The sequence below is a fragment of the Piliocolobus tephrosceles genome, chromosome 13 (assembly GCF_002776525.5).
Source record: "Piliocolobus tephrosceles isolate RC106 chromosome 13, ASM277652v3, whole genome shotgun sequence".
Classification (NCBI taxonomy): domain Eukaryota; kingdom Metazoa; phylum Chordata; class Mammalia; order Primates; family Cercopithecidae; genus Piliocolobus; species Piliocolobus tephrosceles.
In genome coordinates, this window is record NC_045446.1 from 79,953,390 (window position 1) to 79,972,249 (window position 18,860).

The following is an 18,860-nucleotide window of genomic DNA, read 5'->3' on the forward strand; positions in this document are numbered from 1 at the left end:
GTGAGACCCCATCCCATAAAAGAGAAAAGAAACAAATACTCAACTGGAATATAATTCTTGTGCTGAATCACCGCTATCATAACATCAATCATTCACATTTTTGAAAGTGAGCATTGCTTTCTGGATGACCACAACATAATGTGGGCCTATTAGCATTTCCCTATTATTGCCACCTTGTGACATCACTAAAGGCATGATGTCTGTATCTACACAGTGAGCCCCTCATATGCAGAATAAGGCAACATTTTCAAGCAAAACATGAAATTTTGTGGCACAGCACCTGGTGAGACTGTGGGTTTGACAAATATCTCACCAGTTTATCATCAAGTTAAACATTATTATTTTTTATTAAAGCTTAATAATTAAAGCTTAATTCTGCAAGTGAAATTTATATATACTGCTTTATTAGTACATATATGACACTTTGTTTTTAAACCTTGCCATAACCTATTTGAAGGAACTTAAGCTTTGGAGTTACAAAATTGCCTCTGCTATGACAGAGAAGAGGAGGAAAAAATGCTTAGATAAGAGCAATTTAACTTGAATGGAGGAAGTGGTGAGTTTTGTCATGTTAGAGGCTCAGTGAATCATGAGCAGGTCAAATGTGCCAAATAGCTTCATTGAGAGACTGGTTTTCAACACTAAAAGTTTTTATATACCATTAGCTTTGATGGAGAAATTGAAAAGGATTGCCCCACGTCAAGTGTTGCTTTGTTAAGTGTGCTTTGCAAAGTACAAGTATCTGCCAAGATGGTAATAATTAGGAATTACTTTTTGATAGCAGCCTTCTGTAACAAACGTAATTAACATAGAATTTTGAATGCTTGCAGTGTCTATATTGACAGAAGGCCAAAGACTTGTTAAGCCAGCTAACTCGGCTTTTTATAATGGCTGGTCAAGATTGCAGATGCCGCCTACAGAGACAAAAGTCATATTTGAGGTAACATTGCTCATTCTTGGAACTCTTTACATTTAATTTTTTATTCAATATTTGCCTTCTTATTGAAGTATAGGCTTCATAAAAACAAGGATCATGTTCTTGGAATTTTGCATAATGTGTGGCATGTTATAGCCTCTCAATAAATGTTGGTTAAATGAATAATCTCATTTAATTTAGGAAGATTATTCAAACTGGCAAACTGTGTTAAATAATGCATTGACTTCTTCTATTACTCAAACTTCAATTAGCAATAAAAACACAAAATGATCAGGAAAAAATAAATTTAATAAATAGCTTAGCAACTTTATTCATTAGTTTCTACCTTCTCTTTCTTCAATAAATCTTTTCTTGGAGATAATTTTGATCTGCCTCTTGAGGGCTATGTAGTCAGCAGAGAATGGTCCCATGGGTAGCAAACAGAAAAAGCCAAGAGTCTAAATTGACAAATTACACAATCAAACCCTAAAATGTTTATATGTACAAAAATAACATTTGCTATTGTTTGAGACCTTTGTGTGTCACCTGTTAAATACTGGAGAGTTATTAAAATCCCAGTATTATTTCATAATGCAACACATAAAAATAATTCTGAGTGCTCTTGAAAAATGTTTCTTAAGCCATATTTGAGGGGTTTAGTTACTTCACTGGATATTGACCCTTTTGAATAATTCTATTCTAATTCCCTATATATGCTGTTGTGTGTATGCATATAAGGTGGCAACAAACTTACTTTGTTATGAAAATGTTTTTTGAAAGATATTTCTCTCTAAAATAGAAAACATTGGAGGAATCAGTCAAAGAACGTCTAATAGGCTAGTAGCTGAAAAAGCTGAAGTTAGGTGGGACTTAAATTGCATGCCAACATTTAAAAATCAATAGTTCATTAAGGAGGTTTGCTTCAAAGTTAAATATCAGGTGTGCTACAAAAGTTTCAAGAAATAAGTCATTAGGCATACCTATCAACAATTATGTTCAATTTGTAGCCATTCATTACAATGACAAAAAAAAAATTATGTTCCAGAAAATAAATTTGACTCTTCCAGTCACTTGTTAGGAGCAAAGGTGCATTACCTAAAGCTATCGCAAGCAAAACATGAAATTTTGTGGCACAGCACCTGGTGAGACTGTGGGTTTGACAAATATCTCACCAGTTTATCATCAAGTTAAACATTATTATATTCACAGCAGATAATGCTGTGAAGTTTATCCTAGATATCCTACCGTCTTTGAAATCAACTCAGCAGTTTTGCTTTGGCTGAAAAAACTACTTTTAGTTAGATACGTGAAGCCAATCATAAATTCTTAAAATTTTTCTCTGAGGTAAGATGGTTGATGCAGGCTATTTACGACGGCCGCTATTTTGCAAACCCATCTTTAAAGAGAAATGCTTCATGAATGTAATATTGTGAGGACAGGGGAATGACAGGGGCCATTGTTAATGCAGGGGTAAAGCTTCCCTTTCACCCTCTGAAGTTTTGCTGGAAAATCAACTCACAAAACGCAGACTATTAGGAAAAAAGACTTACAAATTTATTGAACAACATAGCATAAGGGAATCATAGTAGAATGATTACCCAATAGCCCAATGAGGTACAGATGATAATATACTCATCTTTTTAGAGGAAAGGAAGATGAGAATGTTTGTATAATTTTAGGAGAGTAGTAAGTGAATTTCAGGGGAATTCAATGGGCTTGAAGAATATACAATGGCCTGGGACAAAGTCTGTTGGCGCTACAGAGCAGAAAACGGTTTGTAACAGAAGTCTGCCAGTTGTGTTGACAGACTGCAGTCCTTCTTCCTGTGAGTTCAGTTAATTAAAACTCAGGAAAGAAACTGTTTTTTCGTTTGCTTACTTGTTTTATCCTTTAATAGTTCTGGACTTTAGGCAGATAAGGGAACTTTACAGAGCAGCTTTATTCTGTGCTTTGGGAGAGACAAAGGATTGAGAGGGAAGAGCTGGAAGAGAGGGGTATGGCCAGAGAGACCGGCTAGCTTCTTCAGTTTAGCATCTCAAAGCACCATATTTTGGGATATTGGTGTCTGAGCCTCAGCATTAAGAACCTACTCTCAGTAACTACTGGCAGTGCAAGGTCCTTTCAATGACTACTTTTACTAATGTGAACCCAAAACATTCCAGTGAGGTAGGTAAAAACCTCAGTTAAATGAGTGGAAACAGAATTACAGAAATGTGGAGTTTTGTTTAAGTAAAGGGGAACAACAGAACGCAATCCCATCGATTTTGATGCTGACAGTGATTGAAATATTGGTGGTATTAAAAGCTTTAACAGCGGAGCACCCAGGACCAGAAATTCTTCCCGAGTTTGACAAGTGGGAAATTACAGCAGAGAATCTGGAAGAAGAATAACCAATAGGTCAAGAAAAGCAATACTTAAATTCACTTCTGAGCCGAAATTGGGCATTTTGGGGGATGGGTGTGGCAAACAGCAGTCGAGTTCTTTAGGAAATAATTAGGGACATTTTCAGCAGCTCCCGCCACCTACTATGTCCGGGTTACTGCGGGATCCACAGAATGGAAGTTGCCCGCCAACAGGAAGAATGCCTCCTCCCTCTGTAGGGCTTCCTCTTTCCCCTCCAGGGCCCCTGGGGACCACAGGGACCCGGAGGAGCTCGGCGCTGCCTTGTTTTCCTCGTCTCCGGACTGGCGGGGAGGGCGGAGGCGCGGCCTTGCGAAGGTCAGAGGAGGCCACCCCGCGCTCACAGGCTCCTGCCCGCTCGCTCTCTGTTTCTCTGCAGCCCCGAGGCTCGCGAAGGTAGTAGGCGCCCCAAGCTCAGCCCTCAAGAGGCCATGGCGAAGTCCAGGGGCCATCTATACCTTTGGGTGTGCTTGACTGCTGCGCTGGCATCTTTCCTGGTGGGGTTTATGGTGGGTAAGTGAACGAAACACCGGGGCTCGTGACTCTGCAGAGATAAAGGGAGAAATCCTGGAGCTGGAAGGGACTGGGCTGTGCGCTAGTTCTGACCCACTGGGCTAGATATGATAAACTGCAATTTTCAGCAAAACTAGAAACCAGACGGAATGTATTTTGAGGTTCCTAATAGACAAAATGTGCTTGAAATTCAAATTTATTAAATGTTCACTGAGTTCACTAAAGACAACCTAGAGCTGTCACTATCTGCGGGGATGAAAAAAATTATTTTATTTCCAAGCAACATTAGTGAGTCAAAACTGTCAACTAATGCGGGCAGCGCTAAAAGCAAAGCAAAACAAAACGAAACGAAACGAAACAAAACAAAACAAAAACGCTGCTCTGTATTTAAATAAATATGTGTGGAATGTTCCCTATGTGTCAGGGACTAGATACTCAGGGAAGAACAAGAAAAGCTATGCCTTCATGCATAACGTGGGAAAATGAAAGAGCTTCCCTTAAATAAAACTCCTTTTAAGCATCTCAAAATTATACTGCATATTAGAATTTATAGGTTTTCTGCATTTAATATGAACATTATTTTTTAAAGCCCACCATGATCTATTTGTCAGATAAAGACTTTTTGGGGGGAAGGAGAGAGGGATGGCTTCTAGTTTTAATAAAGTCAAAGTGATTTTGTGGATATTTGTGCATTTTTTTTTTTCCCCCTCAGGCTGGTTTATTAAGCCTCTCAAAGAATCAACCACTTCTGTGGGCTATCATCAAAGTATAAGGTGGGAACTGGTATCCGAAATGAAAGCTGAAAACATCAAATCATTTCTTCGGTGAGTTTTTTTTTTTTTTACATATTTGATCTTAAAACTCATGTTTAAAATATCACAGTGAGAAGCATATTATAACTGGTTATATTCATGAGAATAGTCTTCTCTGTGTGAAATTACAAAATTGGTCATCAACTTATGTTTATGTGTGTTTTTTTTTTTTTTTTTTTTTTTTAATGTCTCTTTAAACCACTCTTGGGGTGAAATCTGTTAGAATGTTATAAAAGTAGGTCTTTCTTCCCTAACTTTACATAACAAAAAGTATCTGGTTGGCTTATTGAGAGATGTTTCAACTTCATATAACTTTGTATCTAACTGAATGTTATTCTTTGTTCATCAGTGCCTGGGTTTTAATCAGCAATTTTTTAGCTACCATATTCTGTCAGAGAAAGTTAGATGCTGATTGACTAAGTGATTTTGCAGAAAAGTGATCCAAGTGTCTGATTCTGCCTGCCAAAAGTTAAACCTTTACCCCATCTTGCAGGTATAAGTTTGTTGTTTACAAATAAGACAAAATGAAACCAGAAAGAGTCATTGCAAATCCTCTAGCTTCTAACCATGAAAAACAGTAGAAATCGGGGGAGTGATCATAAACTCCTTAAGAACAATGGCCATAGTATTTATTTCTGTATTCAGACTCTTTCAATCGGTGTTTTTTTTTTAAAAAATCAGCATTAGTGAAGTATAATTTACATAAAAGAAACTGCATCCCTATGAACCCTACAATTTGAGAGTTGTGACAGATGTATGCTATACTGAACAAACCGCCTCCTCCATCATGCTACAAAAATATTCCGTTATGCCCTTTGCAGTTTATTCCCCACCCCCCTCCATCTCTGGCACTAGGCAATCACTAATAAATTTTATGTCACTGGAGACTCATTTGCATTTTCTAGAATCTTATTTAAATGGAATCATATAGTACATGCTCTTTTGTATCTAGCTTTTTTACTCAGAATAATGATTTTGAGATTCATCTAGATTGTTGCATGTATTCGTAGTTCATTATTTTTATTGCTGACTAGAATTCCATTGTATGGATATACTACAATGTGTAGTTGATGGAAATTTGGGTTGATTATAGTTTTTGACTATTGTGAATAAAGCTGCTGTGAACAGATGTTTACAAGTCTTTCTGTGGATATGTGGTTTTATTTCTCTAGAAATGATTGAGTTTGATGATAAGTTTAACTTTTTAAGAAAATGCCTAAGATAAGTGAAAATGGTTGCATCATTTTGCATTTCTACCCCAAAGTAAGGAAATCAGTATTCCAAAGAGATATGTGCACTCCGATGTTTATCACAGCAGTATTCACAATAGCCAAGATACCGAATCAACTTGATGATCAACTTCCATCAACAAATATTATGGTATATATACAGGATGGATTATTATTCAGCATAAAAAAGAAAAAAATCCTATCATCTGTAGCAACATGAATGGAACTAAATGTCATTATGTTAAGTGAAATAAGCCAGGCACAGAAAGATACATATTTCATGATGTAACTCATATGTGGGAGCTAAAAAAAACTGATCTCATCGAGATAGAGAATAGAATGATGGTTACCAGAAACTGGAAGTGTAGTGAGGAGGGTGGACGATACTGAGAGGCTGGTTCAATGGGTACAAAAATATAGTTAGATAGAAGGAATAAGATCTAGTATTACATAGCACAATAGGGCAACTATAATTAACAATAATTATCATATATTTCAAAATTAACTAGAGTGTACTTGAAATGTTCCGAACTCAAAGAAATGATAAATGTTTGAGGTGATAGATATCCTAATTACCCTGATTTGATCATTACTTATTGTATGCTTGTATCAAGATATCACATATACCCTACACATGTGTACAAGTAGTAGGTAGCCATAAAATTTAAAAATAAAGAAATAAATTTAGAAGCCTATTCACAGCTTTGGCTTATTTTCTATTTAGACATATGTTGTTTTCCCCCCGTGGAGTTTTTTATTTGTTGTTGTTGTTGTTGTTGTTGTTGTTGTTGTTTTGAGACAGAATCTCACTCCATCACCCAGGCTGGAGTACAGTGGTGCGATCTCAACTCACTGCAACCTCCATGTCCTAGGCTCAAGGGGTTCTCCCACCTCAGCCTCCTAAGTAGCTGGGACTACAGACATGCATCACCACATGCAGCTAATTTTTAAATTTTTATTTATTTGTTTGTTTTTGTTGTTGTTGTCATTGGTAGAGACAGGGTCTCATTATTTTGCCCAGGCTGGTCTCGAACTCCTGAGCTCAAGTGACCCACCCACCTCACCCTCTCAAAGTGCTAGGATTATAAGCATGAGCCACCATTCCCAACCCCCCTAGGGAGTTTTTAGAGTTCTTTATATGGAGTGGACTCTTGAATAATGTGGGCATAGGGTGCTGACCCTTCCATGCAGTCAAAAATCCACATATAACTTTTAACTCCCCCAAAACTTAACTATTAATAGCCTACTAGTGACCTTAGCAATAACATAGACAATTAACATGTATTTTGTATATGTATTATATGCTGTATTCTTACAATAAAGTAAGCTAGAAAAAATAAAATTATATTAAGCAAATCATAAGAAAGAGAAAAATCATTTACTATTCATTAAGTGAATGTAGATTTTCATAAAGGTCTTCCCACAGTCTTCATATTGAGTAGGCTGAGGAGGAGGAGGAAGAGGAGGGGTTGGTCTTGCTGTCTCAAGGATGGCAGAGGCAGAGAAGGTAGAGAAGGGGAGGCAGGAAAGGCAGTCACATTCCATTTAATTCTTAGACAGCATGTCTGGTTTTTACTTTTTCTTTTCTCTAAACATATTTTTATACACTACCAGTTCTTCTTCCAGAATTTGCTTTAGTTTTAGTGCCCGTATCATATAAAGGACCTTTTTGTAAAAGAAGTCAAAAGCAGTCTTGAATAATGTAAAACCTTCTGCCAGATTGTCTAATGTCATCTTGTTTTCTGGCATTGCTTCTTCTGTCTTCTTCCTCATCATCTGGTACTGGTTTAGAAGTACTCATCTCCATCAAATCATCTTCTGTTAATTTTTCTGGTGTCTGCTACCTTTGAATTTTTCCAAGATTACTAACGTGAAACCCTTCATCCCTCAACCTGTTTTTACATTTTTTTTTTTTTTTTTTTTTTTTTTTTGCCATATTCACAATCTCTTTCATGATTACTTTGTTTGGTTCTGTCATCAATCCCGTTAAGTCATGTACAACATCTGCACACAGTTTGCTTTAGCAGGAATTTATTGTATTGGGCTTGATGGCTTTCACAGCATTTTCTATAACAATGATGGCATCTTCAATGGTGTTAATTCTTTCAGAATTTCATGATGTTCTATTGGGGTTCTCTTCCATAGGACTGACAATCCTTTCAATAGAGTGCAATGAGCCTTAAAGATTCTTATTATGACGCCTTGATCTAGGGGGCAAATTAGAGAGATGTGTTTGGGGGCAAGTAGACTACTTGATCTCAGGGTTTCTGGGCAGCCAGAGGTGTCTTCCAATACCAAAAGAACTTTAAAAGGCAGTCCCTTCCCGGCAAGGTTTTTCATGACTGCAGGAACAAAGTATGGGTGGACTCAATCTAGAACATGGGTTTCTGTTGTCCAGGCCTTCTTGTTGTACAACCAAAACACTGAAAGCTGGTGTTTATCTTTTCCCTTCAAGGCTTGGGGGTTAGCAGCTTCATAGATAAGGGCAGTCCTTATCATAAACCCAACTGCATTTGCACAAAACAGTAGAATTCCCCTATCCCTTCCTGCCTTAAATCTCAGTGCTTACATCTCTTTCTTAGTCATAAATATCCTTTGTAGCATCCCCCTCCACCACCAGAATAGGGTACTTTCATTTGCATTAAAAAATCTGTTCAGGCAGATATCCTTTCTCCTCAGTAATTTTCTTCATGTCATCTGGGAACTTGTCTACTGCCTCTTGGTAAGCAGAAGCTGCTCCTCCTTTAAAAGTTAAAATTCTTTCTAAATTTATCAAACCATCTTTTGCAGGCATACAATTCTCCACCTTTACCTTTCTTTTGCTTTAAAATTATCATAGAATGACTTTGCTTTTTCTCAAATCACATTAGAGTCTATAGATATGCCTTCCTTATAGCAATCCGATACCCACATAAAAGCTACATTTTCAATACAAGAGAAAAAGGTAATTTGCAAAAGTGCAAGGTTTTCACACTTGTTGGCACAACTGCCACGACTGCTTCACAAATTTTTCCTTTTTTTTTTTTTTTTAACATTAGTCCTTATGCTGGATTTATCTTGAAAATGGAGGCAATCACAGCTACAGACCTCAATCTAAGGTATACCAAGCAGTTCATCTTTTTCTTATAATGTATCATTAATGGCGCTTTGTATGGATCCCATGGTATTATTCAAGGTTTACAGTGTTGTACTAAACATGGTGAGAACTACATGAGAACCATGAGAGATCATGTTTTTTAAAACTGCCATAAGCCATTTACTGCAGAAAGAAACTCTTCATGTAGTGATGATTAGGGAGATGATTAGCATCACACCATGGTTTAAGCAGATAGTCACCTCAGGAGCTCACTGCAAGAGCAATAAGCTGTGGCTACAAAAGTATTACTGTAGTACACAATGTATTACAGTTAATTTTACATAATTATGATTTTATATTGTATCTTTGTTTGTTTACATTTCTGTAGACTGCAAATGGCACCATGTAGTCTGTAAGTGTATGAATACGTTTTGATACATTTTAACTTTTTATAATAGATTAATGTTATTTTAAAATAGTAAATGATAAAATAGATATTATTTGCATGTACTTCATGCATTCATGACAAACCTCTTCTTACTTTTTTAATATTTCTAGGTTATGTGGTTCATTTATGAGTTTTTTTTTAAAATTGCTGCATATCTCAAAAAAAAATTCCAATATATTTATTGGAAAAAAATCATATAGAAGTGGACCCATGCTGTTCAAACCTATGTCGTTTCAAGGGTCAACTCTACTCTAGATATAAGTCTTTTGTTGGAAATGCAATGAACAAATATTTTTTCTCCAGTCTGTAATTTGTCTGTTTGTCCACCCTTATTTGCAGATCAGAAGTTAAAACCTTATTTTGATGAGGTTTAATTTATCAATTTTTCTCTTTAGGATCATGCTTTTGGGTTCATATCTAAGAACTGTTTGATCTGGCCTTTGACCAATTTTGTCTTCTTTTTTCCCCCAAAGGTTTAGAATTTACCTTTTACATTAAAGTTTCTGAACTATTTTGAGTTATTTTGCGCATAAGGAAAGGTTTAGGTTGAGTTCATTCTTTTGCTTGAGAATGTCCAGTTGCTCTATCACCATTTGTTAAAATGTTATCCTTCTTTCATTTAATTGCTTTTGCATCTTTGTTAAAAATTGATGGGGCTTATTTGTGTGAGTCTATTTCTAGATTCTCTCTTCTGTAGAGATAGAGTCTTATTCTGTTTCTGAGTTTTATATTCTGCCCTATTGATCCAGTACCGTGCTGTCCTGATTATTAAAGTGATATAGTAGATTTTAACAAAGCATAGAATGATTCCTCTTACCTTATTCTTTTAAACTATTATTGTAGCTATACTATATCCCTTACCTTTTCATTTAAAATATATAATAAACACATATTTGTCTAAAAAACTATTGGTGCAGTTTTGATAGGAATTACATTAATCCTATAGAGCAATTTGGGAATTATTGACATTTTTGCTATGTCCAGTCTTCTATTACATGAACATGGTATGTTTCCAATTGTAGATCATCTTTCTTTTATCAGCATTTTGTAATTTGCATTAAGCAGATGCTTTATATGCTTTGTTAGATTTACATCTAAGTATTTCATTTTCTTTGGAGCAAATGCAAATTTGCAAATTTGTTTTAATTTCACTTTCCACATACTCTGTTGTTAGCATATAGAAATACAGTTGTGTTTGTGTATTGATATTGCATCCTGTGACCTTGCTGAACTCTAAGAAGGTTTTGTTTGTTTGTTTGTTTTGATTTTGGGGGTGTTTTCTGAGACAGTCTTGCCATATTTCCCAGGCTGGTTTCAAACTCCTGGGGTGAAGCGATCCTCCCACCTTGGCCTCCCAAATTTCTGGAATTACAAGTGTGAGCCACTGGACTTGGCTGGAAGGTGGGAAAGAGTTTGGTTTGTTTGTTTGTTTGTTTGTTTTGGTTTGTTTCTTGTAGATTCATTGGAATTTTCTATGTAGACAATAATGTCATCTTCAAAAAGGGAACATTTCATTTCTTTTTACTTTCTAATCTGTATGCCTTTTAATTTTTTAAGAAAAATTGCCTCTTTGTGCTGACTGGAACTTCCATTACTCTGTTGAATACAAGTAGTAAGAATGGATATTCTTTTCTTTTTTCTGATCTTAAGGAGAAAGATTTAGTTTCACCATTAAGTATGACGTAGCTGTCGGTATTTTGTTGATGCTCTTTGTCAAGAAAGCTCCCCTCTATTCCAAGACTGCTGAGGGTTTTTTTCATGAATGGGTGTTGAATTTTGTCAAGTGCGTTTTCTGTATCAATTCATATGATCATATGATTTTTCTTTTTTAGCTGGTCATTAGGGTAATTCCTTTATTTCTTTACTAATTTGGGAGGGGGTCAAATTTAATCCAGAGGTATGTTATAGTTTTCTCCACAAATGCGAAATTGTCTATTTGTCCCATTAATTTGGTCACTTTTTGCTCTATGTATTCTGAGGCTCATTCATTAGGCATATACACATGGATGTTGTTACGTCTTCAAAACAGAATGACCTTGTATTTTTATGAAATGTGCTTCATTATCTTTAGTAATAATGTTTTTATTTTTTTTTTAGTAATAACGTTTTAAAATCTATTTTATTTCATATGGATGGAGCCACGTCAGGCTTCTAATACTTATGTTTATATAAGATGTCTTCTTCCATCTACTTACTTTTAACTATCACTTTCATTAGAATTAAAATGTACCCTCTATAGAGAGAACACAGTTGTCACTTGCTGTTTTATCCATTTTTGTAATCTTAATTTAAGTACGCCCTCTGTGGGCAACATATAATAGATATTTGCTTTTCTGTCCACTCTGGTAATCTCTGCCTTGTGAGTGTTTAGTCCATTAACATATAATATAGTTATCGATCGATATAATTAAACTTAAGTCTGCCACTTTATGGTTTGTTTTCTGTTTTCTTTCTGTACCTTTACTCATTTTCTGACTTTTTGATAGTGGGGAAAATATATGAAATTTTATTTCAATTTATCTTTTGGCTATACCTCTTTGGCTATACTTTTTAGTGGATACTCCAAAGGTTATATTACACATATATAATGTTTCACTGCATGCTTAAATTTACTACTGCCACTTAATATAAAATGGAGAAACTCACATTTCTGTATGTCCATTTACTCTCTCCTCCACCATCCTTTATAAAGTAGCTGTCATATGTATCATACATACATGAAATATAAACCTCAAAAAATGCTATGTTAATGTCATATTTTTTCTTTGAACATTTATATGTATTGTAAACCAATTAAAGTTAAAATTAGTATTTCATGTTTCTTAGATATTTATCTAATTCTTAGTTTTTCTTCATCCATAAAATTTTTTACTTCAACTTTATTCTCTAAACATATTTTTCCTGAATATAGAATTCTGGGTTGACTCTGCTAACACACATGAAGTTTTCAGAACTTTAATGTTTCACTGTCTTTTGGCTGCTGTCATCCTATGAGAAGTTTAGTCATTAAATCATATAACATGTATCATTTTTGTCTTTGATTTTCAGCAGTTTTACTATGTGTCTAGGTATAGTTTTCTTTAAATTTAGCCTGTTTGGGCTCTCTGAGCTTCTTAACAATGTAAATTTATGTCTTCCATTATTTTAGGAAGGTCTTGTTTATTATTTCTTAAAATATCTTTCTACACCATTCTTTCTCTTCTTTTCTTCTAATACTCCAGTTAAACCCTACAGACAAATACACCCAGTGAAGTACATACACTACAGTTAACAGACAATCCCTGACTTATGACTGTTTGATTTAGAATTTTTCAACTTTATGATGGATTTATCAGGGTATTAAATGCATTTTCAATTTAGTAATATTTTTGACTTTCAATGGGTTTATAGGGACATAACTTCACCATAAATTGAGCAGTATCTCTATTTTCTACCCATCTGTGCTTTAACAACAGATGGGTGATGAGATCACAAGGTTCCATGTTAGTGTCTATGGATGAACTTAAGAGAGCTATTGTAATGAGGAATAAATCAGCTATAATGTTCTTATTAAATTTCAGCTATTTATTATCAAGGCACATCAGATATCAAGGTTAGTTCAAAATGTCTATTTTGGGGTGCTTTTTTGGTGATACAGGAAAACATCACTTGAAGAGAGACTCAGTCTATATATAGCACATGCAATGCAGTAGAATGGCGGAGGTTGTTTTTTTTTAATTTTTTATTTTATTTATTTATTTATTTTTTGAGACAGACTCTTGCCCTGTTGCCCAGACTGGAGTGCAGTGGCACAATCTCGGCTCCCTGCAACCTCCACCTCCCGGGTTCAAGCGATTCTCCTGCCTCAGCCTCCTGAGTAGCTGGGATTACAGGCTCCCACCACCACACCTGGCTAGTTTTTGTACTTTTAGTAGAGACAGGGTTCACCATGTTGACCAGGCTGGTCTCAAACTCCTGACCTCAGGTGATCCACCTGCCTTGGCCTCCCAAAGTGCTGGGATTATGCATAAGTTGATAAGCAATCTTTGAAAGGTTTTCATGATGATTAAATATCTTGTTGGTGTTGTTTTTTCTTTCTTTTGCATTCAACCAAATACAAAAATTACACACCAAGAATGATGACAAGAACAGGGATAGTGGGAAATACAGCATATTAGGGGCCCCCAACTTTAATGAATGAAGAGGCATGACCTAAAGTTTTGTAGATGACAGTGCCTAGAAGGTGTAGTGGGTGGTGACTTTTGGTGTAAGCTTCAAAAAAGCTGCTAGTTTGGAAAGAAGAAGAAAGAGATATATTTGAAAGAGCCAGTGGAGAGTAAGAAGGCCTCCTAGCTGAACTTTAGTCATGAGATATGTGGAGTCATGGGAAATAAAACAGCCTGCAGGTGAGCAGAGTCCTCAGAGGAAATCAGTTAAGACAAGGAGGTTGGCTGGGCATGGTGGCTCATGCCTGTAATCCCTGCACTTTGGGAGGCCGAGGACAGTGGATCACCTGAGGTCAGGAGTTTGAGACCAGCCTGTCCAACATAATGAAACCCCACCTCTACTAAAAATACAAAAAATTAGCTGGGCATGGTGATGTGCACCTGATATCCCAGCTACTCAGGAGGCTGAGGCGGGAGAATCGCTTGAACCCGGGAGGCGGAGGTTGCAGTAAGCCGAGATCGTACCACTGCACTCCAGCCTGGGCAACAAAAGCAAAACTCCACCTGGAAAAACAAATGAAAAAAAAAAAGAAAAGAAAGACAAGGAGGTCAGGGAAACATTCAGAGAAGGTGCTGAAGATATAGGCGAACTGTTGATTGCAGATCTAAAGGGTTAATGAACACAGCAGAAGAGTTTAGAAGGCAAAGGAGGGCTTGAAGATTGAGTTAAAGGGCTTAAATGTGGGAACAATTTTATTTCTTCCAGCCACTTTCTTATTAACAGAGCCTCAACTGTGAGTGTTCTCCCTCCCTCAGGAGGGTATGTGTTCAGGAAAGGTTACCTTCCTCCCAGCCCAGGAATCTCTTGATTGGTTTGAAAAGGGGTGAATGACCCTATTTTGCCTAATGAAATGGGAGAAAAACTTAGCTAAGGTCTTCTACAAAAATGTTCCTTTGTTAAACACAAAAGAAGGAATAGTTATTCTAGTTTGTACTTGTTTCTCCTGAAGTTACTGGGTGAATATGTATGCCTGGAGCTGTAATGCCCATTTTGGGCCCATACGGAGAAATTCTGATATAAAATAAAGGATGTTATACCTTCCTACTCTTGTTCTGTACTTCTGTATTTCATTTCAGGGGGGTCTTGAAAATATGGGAGGCAAAAAAGTTCATGGCTAATCCTTCCTCCTAATTTAAAGAAATAAGTATTTTTTTTTTCTAATTACAAGAATCATATCTGCTCTTTGTAGAAACTAAAATAATGAATTGCATAAATTAGAAATTAAATGTCTCTAGCTGTTTTGCTTTTTTATTCCTATACATATAAAATAACTTCCATCTGAACATATTTGTACTTTTTAAAAATAAATATAGCATGAAATTAAACATCTGATACCTGCAGTTTTCATTTTATGATATAGAGAAGGACATCTTCTCAGAGAAGATGATGCTTGAAGAGTCCTTATGGATGATTAATAGTTTGGAGATAAGAAAGGAGAATGATTAGAAGTGGTAATAGAGGGAGAGTCAGGTAGATGGGACAATATTTTTGCCTGAGATAAGACATTGTGCAAAGGCTAAAAGGTATTAAAGATCATAATCATTTTATGAGAAAAGTAAGTATACTCAGTGACAGGGAGCAGAAAAGTTTATAAGAGAGTGATGGGAAATTAATCTGAAAAGACAGAAGAGAGGACCTAACCTAAAAGTGCTTTAGATGCCATGTTAGAATGTGAACTGTCTAATGCAGGGTACAGGGAGTTATAGAAGAATTTTAAGCACATGGGTAATAAGAGCAGATGAATTATTTAGAAATATCACTATTTCTCAAGATCAGATAACTAAAATTTTGGATTCCAGTTCCAGCATTTATTAGCTGTAAAATTATGAGTACATTACTCAGCCACTCTGTCAGTATCCTCATTTGCAAAATGGGGATGATGGAAGGATTGTGATGATTAAATGAGAAAACACATATGAAAGTGACTGTAGAGTGCTTGTCATACAACAGGTTTTCAATACATGTTAATTTCCCTCTACTGCCATATATTTTGTGGCTGTGGTCTGGTTAACAAAAAAAAAAAGAATTAAAAAAGGGTTTATTTTTGTTCTACTGATGGTGGGGGACTACTTTTTTTTTTTTTTTTTGTGACATCGTCTCACTTCGTCACCCAGGCTGGAGTGCATTGGCATGATCTGGGCTCACTGCAACCTCCGCCTCCCAGATTCAAGCAATTCTCCTGCCTTGGCCTCCCAAGTAGCTGGGATTACAATCACCCGCCACGAAGCCTGGCTAATTTTTTGTATTTTTGGTAGAGACGGGGTTTCACTATGTTGGCCAGGCTGGTCTTGAACTCCTGACTTCAGTTGATCCACCCTTCTCGGCCTCCCAAAGTGCCGGGATTACAGGTGTCAGCCACCACGCCCGGCCAGGGACTTTAAAAATATTATTTGGCTGGGTGCGGTGGCTCACGTTTGTAATCCCAGCACTTTGGGAGGCCGAGGCGGGCGGATCACGAGGTCAGGAGATCGAGACCACGGTGAAACCCCGTCTCTACTAAAAATACAAAAAATTAGCCGGACGCGGTGGCGGGCGCCTGTAGTCCCAGCTACTCAGGAGGCTGAGGCAGGAGAATGGCATGAACCTGGGAGGCGGAGTTTGCAGTGAGCCCAGGTCAAGATCGTGCCACTGCACTCCAGCCTGGGCTACCCAGCGAGACTCTGTCTCAAGAAAAAAAAAAAAAAAAGAAAATATTCACCCCGAGTAAAATAAATCTCACTAAGAACTAAGTTTGTGAGGTCACTTAAATGTTACAACTCATTTACATCCAGAACCAAGAGAACACTGCCCAAATTAAATTCAGCAAGCCTGTACTTTTTGGGTAAAAGGCAAGAACTAAGCACTAAGGGGATATTAAAAGTAAAAATGCATGCACTTTGACATCAATGAGATAAATAAGCAACTGCATACATGACACAATCAACAGTAGAAATATATAAGTTAAACATGGAAGTGCCCAAGGGGTCCCTGCGAGATATTAAGATCTAATTTTTTTTCCAAAATGTCTCTGTTCTCTGACAAGCAGCAAAAATGAACATTATTAGTATAGGAGTATGACGTTCTTCCAGTGTGTCTTCTCATAGCTGAGCCTTTGCTGATTGTGTCTACCATGAAATGTGTTCTTTTCTGAGGAAGCATAATATGAAAACTGCAGTTGTATACAAATAACTTAAAAATTGGCCTGTCTAGAAACTGGTAACACTAGCTAAGTTGCTTTTATCTGTCATATAGGAACGATAACTTAATGCCCAAAGCATAAGTAGTGCGTTTAGAGTAGTTTTTAGGTACATCATCTGAGCATAGTCTTTAACTCCCTCCTATATTTTATTTTCATTTTAGTTCTTTTACAAAGCTTCCTCATCTGGCAGGAACAGAACAAAATTTCTTGCTTGCCAAGGAAATCCAAACCCAGTGGAAGAAATTTGGACTAGATTCAGCCAAGTTGGTTCATTATGATGTCCTCTTATCTTACCCCAATGAGACAAATGCCAACTATATATCAATTGTGGATGAACATGAAACTGAGGTATGTGAAATTGTTGGTACTTTTATGTTTTACGATCTGACCGTTTTATGTGGATTGTAATGTAGGGTCAAGTAAAAGGAGAAATTTGTTGATAATGAATTATTCAGTATCCAATATGTGTTTGACATGGTGTTAAGTCCTGAGGCCAGAATGAAGACTAGGACATGGTTCCTTTGCCTAAGTAAGGTGAGGCAGACAATGGAATACTTCACACTTCAAATTAGTATGATAAGTGCTGTGAAGAGTATGATTAGAGTTCATTATTTATCCAGAAAAGGGTCACTTAGCCCAGCCTGGGAATTAGAGAAGGTTTCCTGAAGTCTTGACATGTGAGTCATGAAAGGACATAAGGAGTTAACCATGTGACAAAATAAGCTAAGAGAATTCTCAAGAAAAGACAAAATATTGGCAAAGACTTGGAGGCATATACTAGCTTAGTATTATTGGGAGAATGTAGTGATTTTCTGTATTTCAAAAGTGTAAAATACAAAGTGGGCTATGATATGAGATAAACCAGTAAATATGTTCTGGAACAGATCACAGAAGGGTGTATATGCTGTCCTAAGGAGCTTAAATTTCAACTTCAGTTCATGGGAGCCAATGGCAAGTCCTGAGCAGGGGAAGAATGTGGCTGGAGGGGCGTTTTAGATAGACAAGGTCCTCTGTAGATTACACCTAGGCTAAGCAACAGGTTAAAGTTGTTGTCTTAAGACAATAGTCCAGGTAAAAGATAATAAAGTTTTAAATTAGGATGTTAGTAGGAATGAGGAAGACAGGTGGATTTCAGAAATAGTAAGGAAATGTATTAGCAGGAACTGATTAGTGATTGACTTGGGGAAGGATGGGAAGATAGAGTTCAGGATGACTCTGAGACTGTCTGGTGTGGGTGGCTAATGACTAAAGCTATTAACAGAGGTAGGAAATGCAGACCAAAAGCAGGCCCGGGGTGAGAGACGATAAATTTGAGTTTTAACATGCTGAGTTTGGACATCCAGGATGAAATAACTACCAAACATTTAAATATATGAATCTGAAAAGGTAAGCATCATAAGCATATTAGCTATTGGTAACATTTTAATACTCAATAAAGTCTCGCAGGGAGGGAGTACAGAGGCAAGCAATGGGCTGGGGATAAAACATGGGGAAATATTATTTAAATAAAGATAAAAGAAAAGGAGCCCACAAAGGAAGCTGAAAAGGCATAGTCAAAAAAAGAGGATCACCAAAGTGCCACTTTGAAGCCTTGCTGTTACACTTTATAAGGAAACTTTTGGTTACCAGGGATTGCATGCATTTATAAAAGTTTCTATTATTAGGAAGACAATAATAATGACAAGGCTCTTTCTCATTGTTGTCAGTGTAATTTATCTATTTAATTATAGAACCTAGTTCCAGGATGCTTAATCTGAAGTATATACTTGGAGGCAAAATGAATTATATCTTACTAATAAACTGGAATTTTTCTCTCCAACTTGACATGTTCTAAATCTTGCTAGATTTTCAAAACATCATACTTCGAACCAACACCAGATGGCTACGAGAATGTTACAAATATTGTTCCACCATATAATGCTTTCTCAGCCCAAGGCATGCCAGAGGTAAAATAAAATACATTTGTAATCCAAGTCTTTAAATGGTTCTTTTGCTATATAAAACCTGTGTAGAGGACTAAAACCAAGGAAATTAGGTGAATCATACATGCTGATCCATTGTTTGATATTCAGTACTATGAAG

At 36.5% G+C, this 18,860-nt stretch overlaps 1 protein-coding gene across 2 annotated transcripts in view; it reads left to right on the forward strand.

Annotated features, from left to right (window-relative positions):
- The first annotated feature begins 3,660 nt into the window (after positions 1-3,660).
- NAALAD2 (N-acetylated alpha-linked acidic dipeptidase 2) overlaps positions 3,661-18,860 on the forward strand; it is a 56,458-nt gene continuing 41,258 nt past the window's right edge. For both annotated transcript variants that reach the window (XM_023209201.3, XM_023209202.3), the window contains exons 1-4: positions 3,661-3,829; positions 4,542-4,653; positions 16,940-17,126; positions 18,623-18,724. In XM_023209201.3, coding sequence (XP_023064969.2) covers positions 3,748-3,829; positions 4,542-4,653; positions 16,940-17,126; positions 18,623-18,724 — 483 coding nt within the window. In that variant the 5' untranslated portion in view covers positions 3,661-3,747. The remainder of the gene's footprint in view (positions 3,830-4,541; positions 4,654-16,939; positions 17,127-18,622; positions 18,725-18,860) is intronic.